General features: G+C 37.7%; 1 protein-coding gene across 3 annotated transcripts in view; it reads right to left on the bottom strand.

The window, feature by feature from the left end:
* Nucleotides 1-15222, bottom strand: part of Ndufa12 (NADH:ubiquinone oxidoreductase subunit A12) — a 30382-nt gene extending 15160 nt beyond the window's left edge. Inside the window, exons 1-3 of one of the 3 annotated variants that reach the window (XM_048803854.1) lie at nucleotides 15062-15222; nucleotides 13908-13990; nucleotides 9438-9525 (exon numbers count right to left, since the gene is read on the bottom strand). In XM_048803854.1, coding sequence (XP_048659811.1) covers nucleotides 9438-9525; nucleotides 13908-13990; nucleotides 15062-15147 — 257 coding nt within the window. In that variant the 5' untranslated portion in view covers nucleotides 15148-15222. The remainder of the gene's footprint in view (nucleotides 1-9437; nucleotides 9526-13907; nucleotides 13991-15061) is intronic. The other 2 variants (XM_015482932.2, XM_048803855.1) reach the window with 2 other exon arrangements.
* Nucleotides 15223-17221: the final 1999 nt, after the last annotated feature.

Genomic DNA, 17221 nt, shown 5'->3' with positions numbered 1-17221 from the left:
ATATATATATATATATATATCTTAAAGTTCATAAGGCACTCAAAGAATTCAACAACAACAAATATGGTTTTTAAAATGATCTGAATAAACATTCCTCAGTATAAGACATACAAATGGCCAACTACAAAAAAAAAAACTTTCAACACCACTAATCATCAGGGAAATGCAAATCAAAACCAAAAATGATCCGGCATACTTATGCATGCCTGTAATCATAACTACTTGAGAGGTTGAGGCAGAAGGATCGAAAGTCTAGGATCAATCAGTCAGGGTAACAGAGAAAGACCTTGTATCAACATAAAATTGGAGATATAGCTCAGTGGTATGGCACTTGCCCAGCATACACAAGGCCTTGGGTTCAATCCCCAGCATTGCAAAACAAAAACAAAACACCAAAATGAGATATCATCTTACCCTAGTTTGATGGCTTTCATCAAAAAGACAATAACAAATTCTGGTGAGGATACAGAAGAAGGAAAACTCATACACTGTTGGTGAGAATGTAAATTAGTATAGCCATCATGGAAAAGAGTAAACGGTAAAACAAATTATGGTATGATACAGCAATTCCACTACTGAGTATGTCCAAAGGAAATGTAATTAGTGTATCAAAGGGTTATCTGCACCCCTGTATTTATTGCAGTACTATTCACAAGAGCCAAGATCAACCAAGGTGTCGACCCATGATGATTGTATAAAGAAAATGTAGTATACAGACACAACAGAATATCATTCAACCACAAAAAATGATGAAATCTTGTCATTTTAAGGCAACATGAATTGAACTGGAGAATATTTTGCTTAAGTGAAATAAGCCCATTACAGAAAGACAAATATAACATGTTCTCCTTCGTACGTGGATGCTAAAAGTTGATTTCATAAGTAGAGAGTATAGTAGTGATTCCTAGAGCCTAAGAAGAAGGGGAAGATGGAGGAAGAATAAAAGGTTAGGTAACAGGTACAAAAAATGGTTAGATAAGAAGAATTCATTCTAATATTCCATTGCACAGTTTGGTTAGTATAGTTCACAATAATTTATTATATTTTTTATTAAAAAAAATTAGAAGAGAGAAGTTTGAAGCTCCCAATACACACACCCCCCCCAAATGATTAATGATTAAGGAGAGGGAAATGCTAATTACCCTGATTTGATCATTGCACACTGCATTAAGTGTATTATCATACTGAACCCTTTATCATACTGAACTCTTTATTGCCGAACTCCACCAGCACTCCACACACGCTCCCCGGGAACACTCTTTCCCTCCACCGGGGTCCACGCACACACTCCCTGGGAACCCCGCGAGAACTCAATGGGAACTCCAAAGTAGCGGGCAGCAGGAGCCACCTTATTGACAGTAAAGGTCAGATATACAATTGAATACACAGCTTAACATAACCATCATCATCTCAATGGCTGGCTGGCCAACCACTCCCTTCTGGCAAAATGCCATGAGTCATCCCAACTCGGCTGTGGCCCTCAACATCTCCCCCCTTCTGTTTAATTAAACAACAAGCAATGTGGCTTAGGGACCGTGCCTGTCTTAGGTTGTCCAATACTACATATGGTCCTTACCCGTCATCGGATGAGCTGACCTCAAGGCGTCAGCCTCCTGTCTTAGGTTGGTACCATTGCAATTGGATCTTACCCGTCATTGACTACCGGTCCAGCATACAGCCATACTTGTGGATAGGCCTTTGCACCAGTGGGGGGGGTGAGGTTCTTTGCCTCACCTCTGTTGGCCCCCAAATACCAGTGGGGGGGTGAGGTTCTTAGCCTCACCTCTGTTGGCCCCCAAATACCAGTGGGGAGGTGAGGTTCTTTGCCTCACCTCTGTTGGCCCCCAAATTTGGCCTTTGCTAGCAGAAGGGAGGAGGATGCAAAATGCCACAACACCAAGCCAAATGACACCAAGCCAAATGACGGCTCTTTTTGTTCTAGCGGGGTTCCGAGAGTGTGCGCGCGGACCCCGGTGGAAATGGTCCCTTGATGGAACAGTCAGAACACACAATACTTGCTGAGAATGCATCACGTACCTGCCCCAGGGAGCCAGGAGGCTGAGGCAGGAGTATCACAATTGTGAGGCCAGCCACAGCAACTTAGCAATATCCTGATTCTAAACAAACAACAACAAAAAAAAAACCTCACTTACACACAATACTTGTTGATAAAGTTTAGCAACTTACATGAGCAAGGTTTGTGGCACCCCAAAACAACTTCAACAGTAACATCAAAGATCACTGATCACAGATCACCATAACACATATAAAGAAAATATTATGTATTACAAGAATTACCCAAAGTGAAAAAGAGACAAGAAAGGAGCACATGCTGTTGAAAAAATGGTGCCAATAGACTGGGTGGGTGTAGGGTTGCCACCCCAGATTACACACTGAACAAAACTTCAATGTGTAAAAAAATGTAGTATCTGAGAACTGCAGTAAATGAAAGCACAATAAGACAAGGCACCCGTGTACTTATTTTCCCTTGCTTGTCCTGAGAGCATCTGGGAGCACTGAAATCCCAAGAGCAATGAGCATACCTTGCATTCAGATTTTAAGTTTTAAAATACCATTCTCCACTAAAAAAATCATGCAAGCAAACAGAGGTCCCTTGGAGAAATAGCTATTTCCAAGGCTGAGAAAGGAAACTGTAAGGAACATGGAAGATTTTGAGTCAAAAAGCAAGAAAATGCTCCTAGAATGATGGAAACATTTCAAAAAAACCCAAATGCAGTAGGAATGGGTTCCCACTTAGTCAAACTGAGATCAATTTGAGCAACAAAAAACTACAGTAATGTATTATAACCCACTGATTAAAATAGGAATTGATACTGAAATAAATAATAGGTTAAAAGTTTGATGACTAATGGGATATATAACCTTCACATATCTCCCCACAAAATGCTAATAAATTACAAAAAGACAATGAATTAACTTTAGAATGGAGAAACCTGGCAGACATCTCTTAAGTAATAAAAGCTTTCATTAATAACCAAACCATCAAAATTGAGAGCTACTTTATAGAAAGCAACAAAAAACCATGGCATTGCTTCTGTGATATTTCTGTCAAAGAAACAGTCTGAACCTAGCCTTAATGAAACATTCAATAAACTTACACCAAGGGTCATTTTACAACAACTTTAATGTTATTTTCCAAAGTGTGAAGGTCATGAAAACCAAGAAAAAGCTGAGAATCCACTCCAGTGTGAAGGAAACTAAAGAAATATAAGCTTCCATGAAAGGTATGATGAAATCTTGCTATGGACATTGTTGTAACAAAAGGTGAGACTTGAATGGGTTCTGAAGATTAAGGAGTAGCAGCTGAAGTTCAGAATATGCTACCTCAAAATGTGCTGCTATGGCATATTGACTATTTTGAGTTAAAGGCATTTGAGAAATAGCAGGTACAAGAAGAATGCTTTGATTTTCCTTCTGTTTCTTTTTAGTTGTTGATGGATCTTTATTTTATTTATATGTGGTGCTGAAAATTGAACCCAGCGCCTCACACATGCTAGGCAAGCGCTCTATCACTGAGCTACAACCCTAGCCCTTCCTTCTGTTTCTTAAAAGCAGGATATAAAATTGCCATGTAAAAATGCCATTCCTATACCAAAAGGAGAGCACTGCTCTTCCTCAAGGAAGGGAAGTTGAGGTGGAGGGAAATACATACAAATAAACTCGTTAACCCTATTATACTTCATCATCTCATTTACAGAAAACTGAAAAACTTAAATTGAGCAAGAAACATACCACTTTTGGTAACTCTGAAATAAACATTTATATTTTTAGAGTTCTATTCTTTTGAGATATTCATTCATATTAATTATATCACTTATGATGTTAATAAATTATGTAATAAGCTCTAAATTATGATTTACAATCTATTTTAATGCACCTGTGTGAATTTCATTAAAATATTCACTGAATTGAAAACTTGGGACTTAATAGGTTAAACTAATGCTTATCTTCCTAGCCATTCTTCATCCAATTGACTACTCTAGCCCAAGTCAATTTGCCTTGTCACATTTTCAGAATGCACTACTCTTCAAACAATTTAGTTACTGCAGTCTAGACCCTGAATGTCTCCCAAAGTCTAGGTGTTGTTAAAGGCTTGGTCCCCAGGATGGCACTAAAGGGAAGTGGTGGAAGCTTCTAGGGGTGAAGCCTGGGGGGAGAAATGAGACTAGGATTTAGGATTAAGAGAGAGAGGAAATGCCCAGGAGCAACTTCGATACAGAAAGTGCTCAGAAATAACTAATCCTTCAGTAGAATGAGGGAAATATGCAAGTACAGGGAAAACTGGTGAGAAGCTGCGCAATTCCATCCTGGCTCCACCTCTAGTACAGCCCCCAGCACCAGCCTGCTATAAATATTAACATCCCACACCAACAGGTTGCTGTCTCTCCCCTCTGGAGACAGTCCACATTCAAACACACCAAAGGCATCTCTCTGGCAACTGCCCTCACTTTCCCTTGAATATGTATCTAGTTTTCTAAATAAACGTCTGTCTGTGCCTTAAAAAAAAAAAGAGGTGGGACCTATTAGGAGGGCTTTAGGTCACCTTCAAAGTGATAAGGTGACTCTAGCCCCTTCTTCATCCTTTCTTTTGCTTCCTTCCAATGAGGTGAGTGGTTTTGCTTTGCCAATGTACTCTATTCATTTATTTTGTGGTGCTGGGGATTGAACCCAGGGCCTTGTGCATACTAGGCAAGCACTCTACCAAGTGAGGTAAATCCCCAGCTCCAATGTACTCTTGTCACATTGTGCTTCCTCATCACAGGCCCAAAGCCATGGGGCCAACTGATCATGGACTGGAACTTCCAAAACTGTCAGCCAAAGTAAACCGTTTCCCTTTATAAGTTAATCATCTCAGATATTTTGTTATACTGATGGAAAGCTGACTAATGCCTCAGCATATAAGTAGTAAACATTAGTGTATCATTTAGTCTTTATTTTCTTATAAGGGCTCGTGTCATGCAAAAATTCTATTAAATAGGGCTGGAGGTGTAGTTCATTGGTACTGTGCTTGTTCAGCAGGTGTGTGACACTGTATTTGATACCCAATAAACAAACAAAAAAGCCAAAAAACTATATTATATACATTTGTATGCTTTTCTCCTATTAGTCTGAATTTATGTCAATTGAATACTCAGGCCAACCGAAAAGCCCTAAGAGGATAGGTGCAAAATTTTGCCTCCTCTATATGGCAAATTATTTATTGATGGTTATATAGGAGAATATTCTTGTTTGTAGAAATTACACACTAAAGTATTTAGGAGTGATGAGACATCATTTTGGCAATTTACTCTGAAATGATTCAAATACTTGTAATGGCTCTGAAAATCTGGATTATTCCATCTAAAAAAAAAAAAAGCAAATCAGATCACATCCTATCTACCTTACCTTCCAATGACTTCCAAAGAATTTTTGAAAAAAAGCCAAGATGTTTACCATGGCTTACAAGATGTACATGATCTGGCCCACTTGCTTCTCCTATCTCATTTATTAACATCTTCCCTGCATTCACTACACTCCAGACAACTGACCACATTACTGTTCTTTTAACAGACTGAGCAATACACCTCAAACATACAAGGTTTTTGTACTTGTGATTCCCTTTGCTGGGAATTCTTTTCACCCCTCTTCTAGATCTTTCCTAAAATGTCACTTCCTCAAAGAAGCCTTCCCTGACGCTTGTCTTCCTTATTTATATTTATCGTTACCTCAAACATTCCACATATATGGTTTTCTGCCTCCTTCCATAAGAGTAAGTACCATGTTTTACTCAATATTGTACCCTCAGTGCCTACAGTAGTGGTAGATAATTAGTAAGTAGTTAAATGAACAAAGATAAGTTGCATGTGTTACTCATTGCCTTTTGTGTACAATAGTATCTAGCCACCTAACTAAAGATAAATCAACCAAACTTCAAATTTATTCATGGATTAAAGAATCCACAAATTAAGAATTCTATAATGTATTATACCTAGCAGAGGCAGGGTATGAGAAACAAACAATTAAGCATCTCTAATACCACTTTTCCTTATGAAAACTCAACATAAACCTTTAAGCTTCCCATACAAATAGGGTCATTAAAAGTACTTGATTTTTCTTGTAATTCTGAGTTTCATTTCACATAATTTAAATCAGAAACCCTAACCTTATCTCCCAAAATGTTGACCATGAGCATCAATGTCAGATTAGCATATTAAAGGAGATAAATGCCAATTCGAACTCAAATAAACAAAACTAGGAGGATATCTCAGCTTCTAGAGCCTGTTTTCCACTTTATGTGGTCTGACAGTCCTCCTCACAGATGTGCCCTCAGAGGTAAAGCTCTTAAATCTAAAACCACAGCTCCCTAGACATTAACAGAACCACAGATTATTATTTCTCATTAAAAACATCCCAAAATCGGGCTGGAGTTGTGGCTCAGTGGTAGAGTGCTTGCCTAGTACACGTGAGACACTGGGTTCAAACCCCAGCACCACATAAAAATGAAATAAAGATATTATGTCCACCTACAACTAAAAAATAAATATTAAAAAAAAATCCCCAAATCAAGTCCCAAATGTAGCACAAGAAAGCTCCTAATCAGTGTTGCTTTCTCACGTTAAGAACTAATTAACTTGAAGATGCCAACACTCCCACCTGGACACAGTTGCACAATCCTGTAATCACAGCAGCTCAGGAGGCTAAGGCAGGTAGACTGCAAGTTCAAGGCCAGCCTCAGCAACTTAGGGAGACCTGAAGCAACTTAGTGGGACTCTATCTTAAAATAAAAAATAAAAAGGCCTGGAATGTAGGGATGTGGCTCAGTGGTTAAGCATCCCTGGGTTCAATCTCTAGTACCAAAAAAAAAAGATGCCAAGACTCTCAATTCATGCAAATGCAAATAGTAGACCAGTTTGAAAACTGGTTCTTGGTGAAATCTTACAGACATGTTTTGCTCAGCCAACAGCATTTCTAAAAAACTCTTTCGTCCAATCAAGTAGACTATTTAAGTAAAAAATTCATTCCTCAGTTTCATTAGCCATATTTTAAAGTGCTCTGGGACACATGAAGTTAGTGGTTACCCTAGTAGACAGCACAGATATAGAACATTTCCGTCACTGTGGAAAGGTCTGTTAGATATGCTGTATTTAAATTTCTGAATACTTTTTAAAAAAGATTAACACTGGGGGCTGAGGTTGTGGCTTAGCGGCAGAGTGTTCGCCTACCACATGTAAGGACCTGGGTTCGATCCTCAGCACCACATATAAATAAAGGTATTGTGTCCAACTACAATGAAAAAAAAAAAAAAAGAACTCTCACAATGAAATACAGATTTCCACCTTCTTTAGAAAAATCATCATCTGGAAAACCTTAGTGGAATTTTTATCTAACGGAATGAGCAGAGTTGAACAGGGCGCTGCCTTCTTTGATGCAGGGTACTTTTATGCTTTTCAGATCACTGTGGTCTTCATTACTACCTACCATATTATAACATGAACTTGGAGAGGCTGCCTTTGCTAAATTAAGTAGTGACCCTTAGGCCTGAAGATGTCCTATGAGTAAATAAAAGCAAAATAAAGCATGGCATCCCTGCCTTCTTTTGTATCTATCTCCTTTATCACCTTGAATTTTGGGTTGGTGATAAAGGAGAACCCTACTTAGTTCTGCACGCAAACATGCTAATCCTTTAAGGAGTGCTTACCTAAAAACTAGTTACATAAGGTTTATTAGCTCTAAATTTATCTAATCTATTTCATCCCCTTTTAAGACTTAGCATCTTGTTTCAGACTCTTAGAGTGGTACCTAGAAGTCTTCAGTCACTGTCCTACATATTCTAAGAAATCAACCCATGATGAGACTGCCTCTCTAAGCAGAAGCAATCATCTCATGGGAATAGAACTGTTCCCTTCCAGGATCACAGGTTTGATAAACACTCTGAGCAGCAAGTGGAAATTGGCCCCCTCAAGTGATAAGAGCTTCTTCAGAGCCACCTAATACAATCAGAACTGAGAGAAGGATCAACAAGAGTACAATTTGACCAAGACAGCTTGGTATATATACCTCTTAACCCCTTCCTCTATTTAAAACTAAAGTTCCTATGAGCACCTTAAAGACAGGACTGAGATGCCAAATCTCTGCCTTCCTGATGTGGCCATTTTGACTAAAATTCTTTTCCTGCTTTTCACCATTACCTTTTGTTTGGTCTTGTGGGTGAGTGGCTAGACGAGGTCTATTGAAACCCCTGATGCCTAGGACTCTAGTAATAATATCTGAACTTCACTTCTTTATGTTACATGCCTGGGTTTCTAAGCAAAATGGAACTATTTCTGCTAATTAAGTTCAACTAAAACAAAATGCCATAGCCTACCTGACATACTTATTTCTAGTTTTTTGGTGAGATTTTTTAGACCACCTAGAAAGAATGTCCAAAGTTCAATTGTATGTCAACCAAATGGTTTTATTTCTGCAATCTACAAAATAGTTAAGTACTTTGCTTCGAAACATTTCATTCAAGAGCATTTAGCATTATATTTAAAAATATGCATATTATAAAAACAGCTTAAAGAGATCTAAGGAATTTTAGGGTTCTCATTTTATAGATGAGGAAACTAACCTTCAGAAAAATCAAGAAACTCATATAAAGTCAAAATGCTAGAGAAGATCAGAACCAGGGTTCTTTTCACCTTTCCCCTACAAATAGGTAATACATACCACACCATTATAAACCCCAATATATATGTGATGTTGGCATGCTTCTACCAAAAGAGTTACAATCTCAGCTACTTGAGAGGATGAGACAGGAGCAAGGCCTGCCTGAGCAACCTAGTGAGACACTGTCTCAAAAAATAAAATAGAGGATGAAAACCAATGTTAGCACACTTGCTTACAAAGCAAAAAAGAGAAAAAGAAAGAAAGAAAGAGCCTATGTTTTCTCCTGTTGAATTTGGGCAGAGGTTTCTAACTGCTTTAACCAATGGAATACAGAAGTGATAGTGGATGATCCAAGAACTAAAATAAGGCACTATGGCTTCTGCCCAGCTTGCTCTTCCTCAGAGTACTTGCCTAAGGAAGCCTAGGAAACATAAAGGTAGCCCAATTCACAGCCTCAGCCATGCCCCCAGCTGACAGTCAGCATTAACATGCAGGCATCAGGTGAAGAACTCTTCAGATGATTCCAGTTTCCCAGCTGAGGACCCAGACATCTGAGAGTCAAGATAAATCATCCTTGCTTGGCCTTGTCTCAACTCCTCACCCACAAAAATGAGAGACAAATAACTGTTGTTTTAAGTCACTAAGCTCTAGGGTAACTTGTTATGCAACCATTGTAATTGGGATAGAGTCTTTCAGAAGATCAATGTCTGCCTTATAAATATTCAATAAATATTTGAGTAATGAAATATTGCCCAAGTCAAATGAAATAAAATGGTGGCTTAGCTTACCATTCGGGAGGCACCATGCTTCCATCCACATCCCAGAATGTGTTTTTGCCATTCATTTCAGTAGTATATATAACCCATCGGTGACGGCCTGGGTGGAAAGATGTGAGGAATAAAGGAAATCCTTTTTTTTTAAGTAATAAATGCATGATATCAAAGAAGACATCCTTGTTATTAAAATATTTTTATGTCCTCTTACATAAGAGGACTATGAGAGGAATAATACCATGGGTGTATTAGTGAAGGCAAGCTCCAGCAAGTGTGTGGCTGGCAAGCTTTATCAAAAGCCTGTCTGCCCCCAAGGCAAGATCTCTGAACCAGGGATTAAGACAACTCAATGATGTGGGTGGGGCTCTGACCTTTCCCAAAGGGAAGAATCCTTGCTTCTCCCCAGTTCCCTGCAGAGGGCAGTATCAGAAAAGTTTACCGGAATGTATTCACAGCTGCTCAGTTTACTCAGAAAAGTGCTCTTCCTGAGATCAGAGCAGAATGTATTCACAGTAATCATACTTGAATTATGTTTTCATACAAATGTTTTAAAAAAAACATTTCTGATCCTTTTGAAAAAATATGAACTATATATAATAAGCAAATGTTATAAATGATAGTTAGGTAAGTAGGACAGCTCATATCATCAAAACAGTATGGCTACATTTTTTTAAAAAATATTTATTTATTAGTTGTTTAGGTGGACACAATATCTATATTTTATTTTTATGTGGTGCTGAGAATCGAACCCAGTGCCTCACGCATGCTAGGCGAGGGCGCTACCACTTGAGCCACATCCCCAGCCCCATGGCTACATTTTTTATTTAACACATTTCTGTGCTATAGTTGGCGGTTTAACCACTGCTTACAAAACTGTTTCTATTGGGTTCTGAAATAAACACCCAGGTTTCAATCAGGGCTTTGTTACTTACTATCAGGCAAACGTTATAAGCTTCAGTTTATTTATCCATTAAAAGTAGATGACTATTTCTACATCTTGTGGTTGCTGTGAAAATTAAATATCAAATGCATACACATAGTTCAATACTGGGTGTATAAATACTCAATACATCAGGCACAGGAGTGTACACCTATAATTCCAGTGACTTGGGAAACTGAGGCTGGAGGATTATAGGTTTGAGGCCAGTCTCAGCAACTTAGTGAAGCCCTGAGAAACACAGCAAGAACCTGTTTCAAAATAAAAAGAGGTCTGGGATGTAATTTAGTGGTAAAGTACCCCTGGGTTCATGAGTTCAATCCCCAATACCCCCCACCACCACCTGCAAAATGAAGAATGAATAGTAATTCCCTTTACCTCTTCCTCACTGCCACTAACCCTAACCCTCAAGTTGGGAACATTGAATTTATTCCTATAATAGATCTTAAATCAATAAGCAAAAGGTAATCTGCATTTAGTTTACAGGGTTCTCCTAGGTGAATATATAATCAACAAAGATTGACTAATGTTATTTATATATGACCTTGTTTATTAAAAGAAATTACAGATATCAATCAATATATATTTTCACTTTGGAGAAATCAATCTTTTTAAAAATTTTTTAATTGATTTTTTAAAAAATAAATGACAGCAGAATGCATTACAATTCTTATTACACATATACAGCACAATTTTTCATACCTCTGGTTGTATACAAAGTATATTCACATCAATTCATGTCTTCATACATGTACTTTGGATAATAATGATCATCACTTTCCACCATCCTTGCTAATCCCCTGCCCCCTCCGTTCCCCTCCTACCCCTTTGCCCTATGTAGACGTTCATCTATTCTTCCCATGCTCCCCCTCCCTATCCCAATATGAATCAGCCTCCTTATATCAGAGAAATCATTTGTTTTTTTGGGATTGGCTAACTTCCCTTAGCATTATCTTAGAGAAATCAATCTTAAGGACAGATATGTAAGAGTAAAGTATAATCCTATGAGGCAGGGAAATATGAAGGCAGATGCAGGAAACCTTGAAAAAGGTTTCTTTCATATATTAGGCAATGACAACAGAATTAGGCTCCAATGATAGACCTGGGCCTCAAAAATCTAACATTTTGTTAGACATCAACTACAATATATTATCCAAATGTTAGAAGTCCATAGTCAGACCCAGCAATTCCACTTCCAAGAATTTATTCTTAGAATACCTAAATGAATATGGATGTAGTTATAAGCAAGTTCCCTGTAGCAAAAAGTAGAAGGCAAGCTAAATGTCTATCAACAGTCAAGAGTTTGAAAAAATAACAGTTCTTCTATAGAGTGGAATATTGTGCTAATTAAAAACAGTGCTGTGATTTTTTTTAAATAAAAAAACAAAACTAGGTATTCAAACAAAAAAGAACACTGTAGGTTCATTTAGCTAATAAGGAAAAATGATCCATATTTTTTAATGAAAAATATTTCAGTTTACAAATATGCATAATATAAATAAGTGTAGGTTTATATATTCATTAGAGTCTTAAGTATCTAATTACAAGCTAATTAAAAGAGGTATTTGATTACAAGGGGGGGAACATTCATTTTTTTACTTCATACACTAAATTTTAATGTTTTACAACAGTATCATTTTCTTAAATTAGCAGAAACGAAGATAGCTGTATTTTTCAATGAAGAAAGAAGAAAGAAGTGAAAGAAGAAAGGAAATTAACTTAATCTTAGTTTATAACAGTGATGAGCAGAAAGAATATTGCCCTGGGCTCTGCCACTGTTTCTATTACTTGGTTAAGTCTCTTTGGCTAGGACATTTCTTGGACTTTGGTTTCTTCACCTATAGAACAATAGTTTTTAGATAACCTTTTACAATCTGTTCCAAGTCTAAAATTCTATGGTTTCTATATTGAAAACAGTATGGTTATAGAGTATGTAAGAAGATACTTAATTCTCATAGACCAAACTGCATTCAATGTAACCATAGCATGGTTTCTATACTCCTAAGAAATATCTTTCACTGTCTGGTGATGATGACCTAGTTCCTCATTTGAAAAATGGGGGAAATGAGGAGACTAAAGTATTTGCCTCAAAGAAATCTTGAAGATTAAAGTAGTTGATGAATGTTATTTGTTTAGCATAGCACCTAGCTTCGGTAAACACTCAATAAATGCTAGGTCATTACTTCACATTATATATTTTTCCCTTGGATGAAGACTAGTTGTTTTTTCCTCTTTGATACCTTTCATCTCAATCAAGAGAATTTTTTTTTTGAGAATCTTTTTATTATTATAAAAACAACAAAAGCACATAGTAAAAAAAAATCCAACAATTCAAGAAGGTAATAATAATAACAATAATAGCGCTGATATTTACTGAGCACATATGTACCAAGCATTAGGCCCGTGGTTCTCCGGCAATTTTGCCTCACAGGAGGCAAATATCTACAATGCCTGTAGATATTTTTGGTTGTCACACCTGTAGAGAGAAAGTGCTACTTGCACGTAGGAGGTATGTGCCAAAAATGCTGTTGCCCGTTCTACACCTGGGACAGCATGTCACAACAAAGAATTATCTGGCCATGGTGTTAGTTCGAGGTTAAGAAACCCTCCATTAAGATAAGTTCTTCCTGTTCTCTTTTCATCATTTTTTAATACAACTTAAGATGAGAAGACTGAGGCTTAGAGAAGTTAATAAGTTAACCAGGTCACAAAGTTATAAAATGGAGGGATAGAATATTGAACCACCATTATCTGATTCTAAGTTTCTTGTGTTTGGAAATGTAATATGTAAACCAAGAGTATATATTTTCTTCCTTTGAGGATACCAAACATCATTCTGCAACTGGAGAACTTTATTATGCATATCTTTAACATCTTTGTATATAAAATTATAGGTATATCATTCTTTTTTTTTTTAAAGAGAGAGAGAGAATTTTTTAATATTTATTTTTTAATTTTCAGGTGGATACACATCTTTATTTTTTTTTATTTTTAAGTGGTGCTGAGGATCAAACCCAGCGCCCCGCACATGCCAGGCAAACGCACTACCGCTTGAGCCACATCCCCAGCCCAAGGTATATCATTCTTAATAACACAAAAGCATTCTAAAAAGTGTTTAAATTCATCATTATCAACTTATACATGATAATGTTGCTTTTGAGATTTATTACTAAAAGCCTGCTGCAATAAGTGTCTTTGTCTCACAAGAATATTTATAGGATGAATTTTTTTAAGTGCTGAGACAAAAGATAAATGCAGTATTATTTTTCACAAATATTGCCAAACTGTCCTCCAAAATGCCTGAATTAATCTATTCTATCCCTTTCCCTAAATTGGGATATGTCCCCACATGGAAAAGTACCTCTAACTTTGTTAAGTTGCATTCTTGTAATATCAAGTGAGGATTAGCATTTCTCATACTTTTGTTAATCATTTAGTTTTTCTCTATTGAGTTTTTCATTTTTTTCCAAGTAAGAGCTCCTTTGTACGGTATGAAAAATAGACTCCTATCAAATCCCAAACCCAAATGCCAAAAATACTGCACTCACCAAAAAATTGCTTGTTGTCTTCATAGTATTTGTTTCCATATTTGTCTTCCCCCACTAATGTACCAACTCTCACATCATTTGCTCTGTAATTATCCCAAAGAAAACAGACATTTTAGAATGATTCATTGTTCACAACAAACCAAAATAAAGTGAGAATACCAACTTTCAGACACAAAGGCTGCTACATCAATTAGAAAAATGAGTTGCTGTGGATGGTCACTGGTTGTATACTTCTAGCCTTCACCTCCAGGCTCTTGCCACTTAATACTGAAGAATCAGCTTTCAGGTTAAGAACTCTAGTCTTAACTTAGTTCATGCTGCCTCACCGTCCCAGTATCATGCAGACAGGATGGGAAAAGATAAACTAATGCAACTAATGCGCTTAAATTACACTAAAAATACAAATGTAACATATTCAAATTATAGGACTTTTATCTACTATCCCTGTGCAAACAAGTTTGGAATAAGCAAATCCTCCAGGAAGTCAGGGAGCCAAAGTATTTCATCTTTTATTTATTTACTTTTTTTTTGTACTGGGGATTTATCCCAGGGGGGAATTAACCATTGAGACACACTCCCTGCACTTTTAATTGTTTGAGACAGGGTCTCGCTAAATTGCTGAGACTGGTCTCGAACTTGCAATCCTGTCGCAACCTCCCAAATCGCTGGAGTTACAGGTGTTTGCCACCGTGCCCGGGGCTTCATCTTCTAAAAATGATTCAAATATTTCTTGGTTCTTTCATTCCACTAGGTCTCCAAATCGTTTTCGGGGAACTAAGTGCCCGTCAGGGATGTTTGGAATAGTGAAGACCATTTTGGTTACCTCCTTCAATCTCTTATCGCACTGGGAGGGAACTGAAGGATAGTTCAAGGAAAAAACTTTCCCAAGGTCACCATGTGAACGTCTCTGATAATGCTCATTACACTCCAGGGGGCGGGGATGCTCCATCTCTAGAGATGGCTTCAGTTCTGTCCTGTGGACGCCCGGGACAGACTTCGGTCCGGGACAGACTTCGACCCGGGGATTGCAAGGCAAAGATTGGGCCGGCTGTCCTTGAGATTCTCCAAGGTGACCCAAGCCTGGGACCCTCCTCAAGGAACCAAGCAATGCAAATCCAGCCCCAGAAACCAAGCGCATAGCTCTAGACGCCTACCTGAAGAAAACTCGCAAATAGCCACGGAGACCGCCGTGGCCACTGACCTGCTGCAGCCCGCGTTTCAGGACCTGCAGCAACTCCATCTTGCCTGGCAGGCCCCGCCTTCCGGGTGAGCCGTGCAAAACCCACCCGGCGGAAGCAGCCACTCAGCCGCAGAGAGCTGACGCGCTGAAGGTTCCGACACTCGGCTCTGAGCGTGCGCAGAACTGCAACTTTCCTGCACGGTGACTTTCCGACTTCCTAAATGGGCGTTGTAGGTTCCTCAGTAAAGCAAAGGCACCTTAAACTTTAATGTTGTCAGAGGTTGCACCTAGAAGGCGAGTGTGTGGTGGAAAGCTCGGCTTCACAAGGCTTTCCAATACAAGGGGTTCCTCCTTTGGAAATTTGTTTCTTCATTTAAAAAGGTTTGGCTCAGACTATTCCAGAAATCCCTTCCAGCACCAAGATTCCTTAGAAACGAGATAACTATTAAGGAATTTACTACTGACCACATAGGAGTACACATGAAATGGGGTACATATATTGGTGATGTGTTGGCAGGGGAGTCTCACCCTTTGCTCTTTCAGACTCCATTCCACCATATCATTTCTTTCAAATGTCAAGATTTATGTTTATTCTGTAATTATAAATTTTCCTAATTTTTAGATAGTTTTAAAAATGGAAACAATATTATTTCTTGAAGGACCAAGTAATAAGACTGCACCCTGAGAAATAATGTGATTTTATGTTAGTAATTCTTCAATTCCAAAGGAGAAATTTCCAATACCAGGATCAAATTTTCCTAGACTCATCAATTGTTCAAAATCGTGTTATAGGGGCTGGGGATGTGGCTCAAGCAGTAGCGCGCTTGCCTGGTATGCGTGCGGCCTAGGTTCCATCCTCAGCACCACATACAAACAAAGATGTTGTGTCCGCCGAAAATAAATAATAAATATTTTTTAAAAATCGTGTCATATTTGAATTTATTTTGAACCGTGATTTATATGCACTTAAAATTTTTTACCTGAAATATTTTTGAAGTATATCTAAGAACTCTTTCAAAAACATAACTACATCACCATTATACTGCCTTAAAAAGTTAACAGTAATTCCTTAGTATCATTAAATATCCAAAGGAATGTACAAATATCCCTAGTTGGTCTTTTATTTTCCTAATGATTTCTTTTTTTTTTTCCAGTTTGCCCATATAAGATCCACACATTGTAAATGGTTGATTTTTTTTAAAAAAATATTTTCTTTAAATTTATAGCCTCCCTCTGCTGACTCATAGTGGGGTAGGGAGGGGGAGCATGGGAAAAATAGATGAATTCTAGATAGTGTAGAGGGGAGGAAGGGAAAGGGAGGAGGCAGGAGATTAGCAAGGATGGTGGAATGTGATAGACATCATTATCCAAAGTACATGTATGAAGACATGAATTGGGTGTCAACATATTTTATATACAAAAAGATATATGAAAAATTGTGGTATATATGTGTATTAAGAATAGTAATGCTGTTATTTGTTTATCAATAAAAAAGAAAATAAACAAATAAATAGATTTATAGCCTCCCCCCCTTTTTTTTCTTCTTTCCTTTTAATTTGTTAAAGAAATAGCCTATTTTTCCTATAATTTTTCATTGCTTGGAGCTTGGTAATTGTGTACTAGTGATACTCTATCCTGTTTTTCCTGTATATTTGTACTTAGACCTAGATGTTTGACCAGTTCTGACTTCTTTCTTTTTCTCCCTTTCTTTTTCAGTACTGGAGATTGAACCTACTTAGTATGTAAGTTAATATTTAAGTGTACATACTATGTACACTTTGTACACTTTCTTCTTCTTTTTTTAAACTCTCTTTTTTTAATATTTATTTTTTAGGTGTAGATGGACACAACACAATGCCTTTATTTTTATGTGGTGCTGAGGATTGAACCCGGGTTCTGCCCGGGCTAGGTGAGCGTTCTACCGCTGAGCCACAATCCCAGCCCCGTACTATGTACACTTTCTACCACTGAGTGCCACCTCCAGGTTTTGAGTTATTTTTACTGTTAAGTATACTTCGAAGGTAGCCAGAGCCTGTCTTCAGAGAGCACATGGTGTCTGCACATGGTGCTTTTAGCCATCCTTGATGAGCACTGCCTAAATACTTCCATTCCTTTTCATTTATTAACCACAATT

This window comes from Marmota marmota, unplaced genomic scaffold (genome assembly GCF_001458135.2).
Source record: "Marmota marmota marmota unplaced genomic scaffold, marMar, whole genome shotgun sequence".
Classification (NCBI taxonomy): Eukaryota; Metazoa; Chordata; class Mammalia; order Rodentia; family Sciuridae; genus Marmota; species Marmota marmota.
The sequence above is the reverse complement of the archived record's forward strand: the minus strand, read 5'-3'. Positions and strand labels throughout refer to the sequence as shown.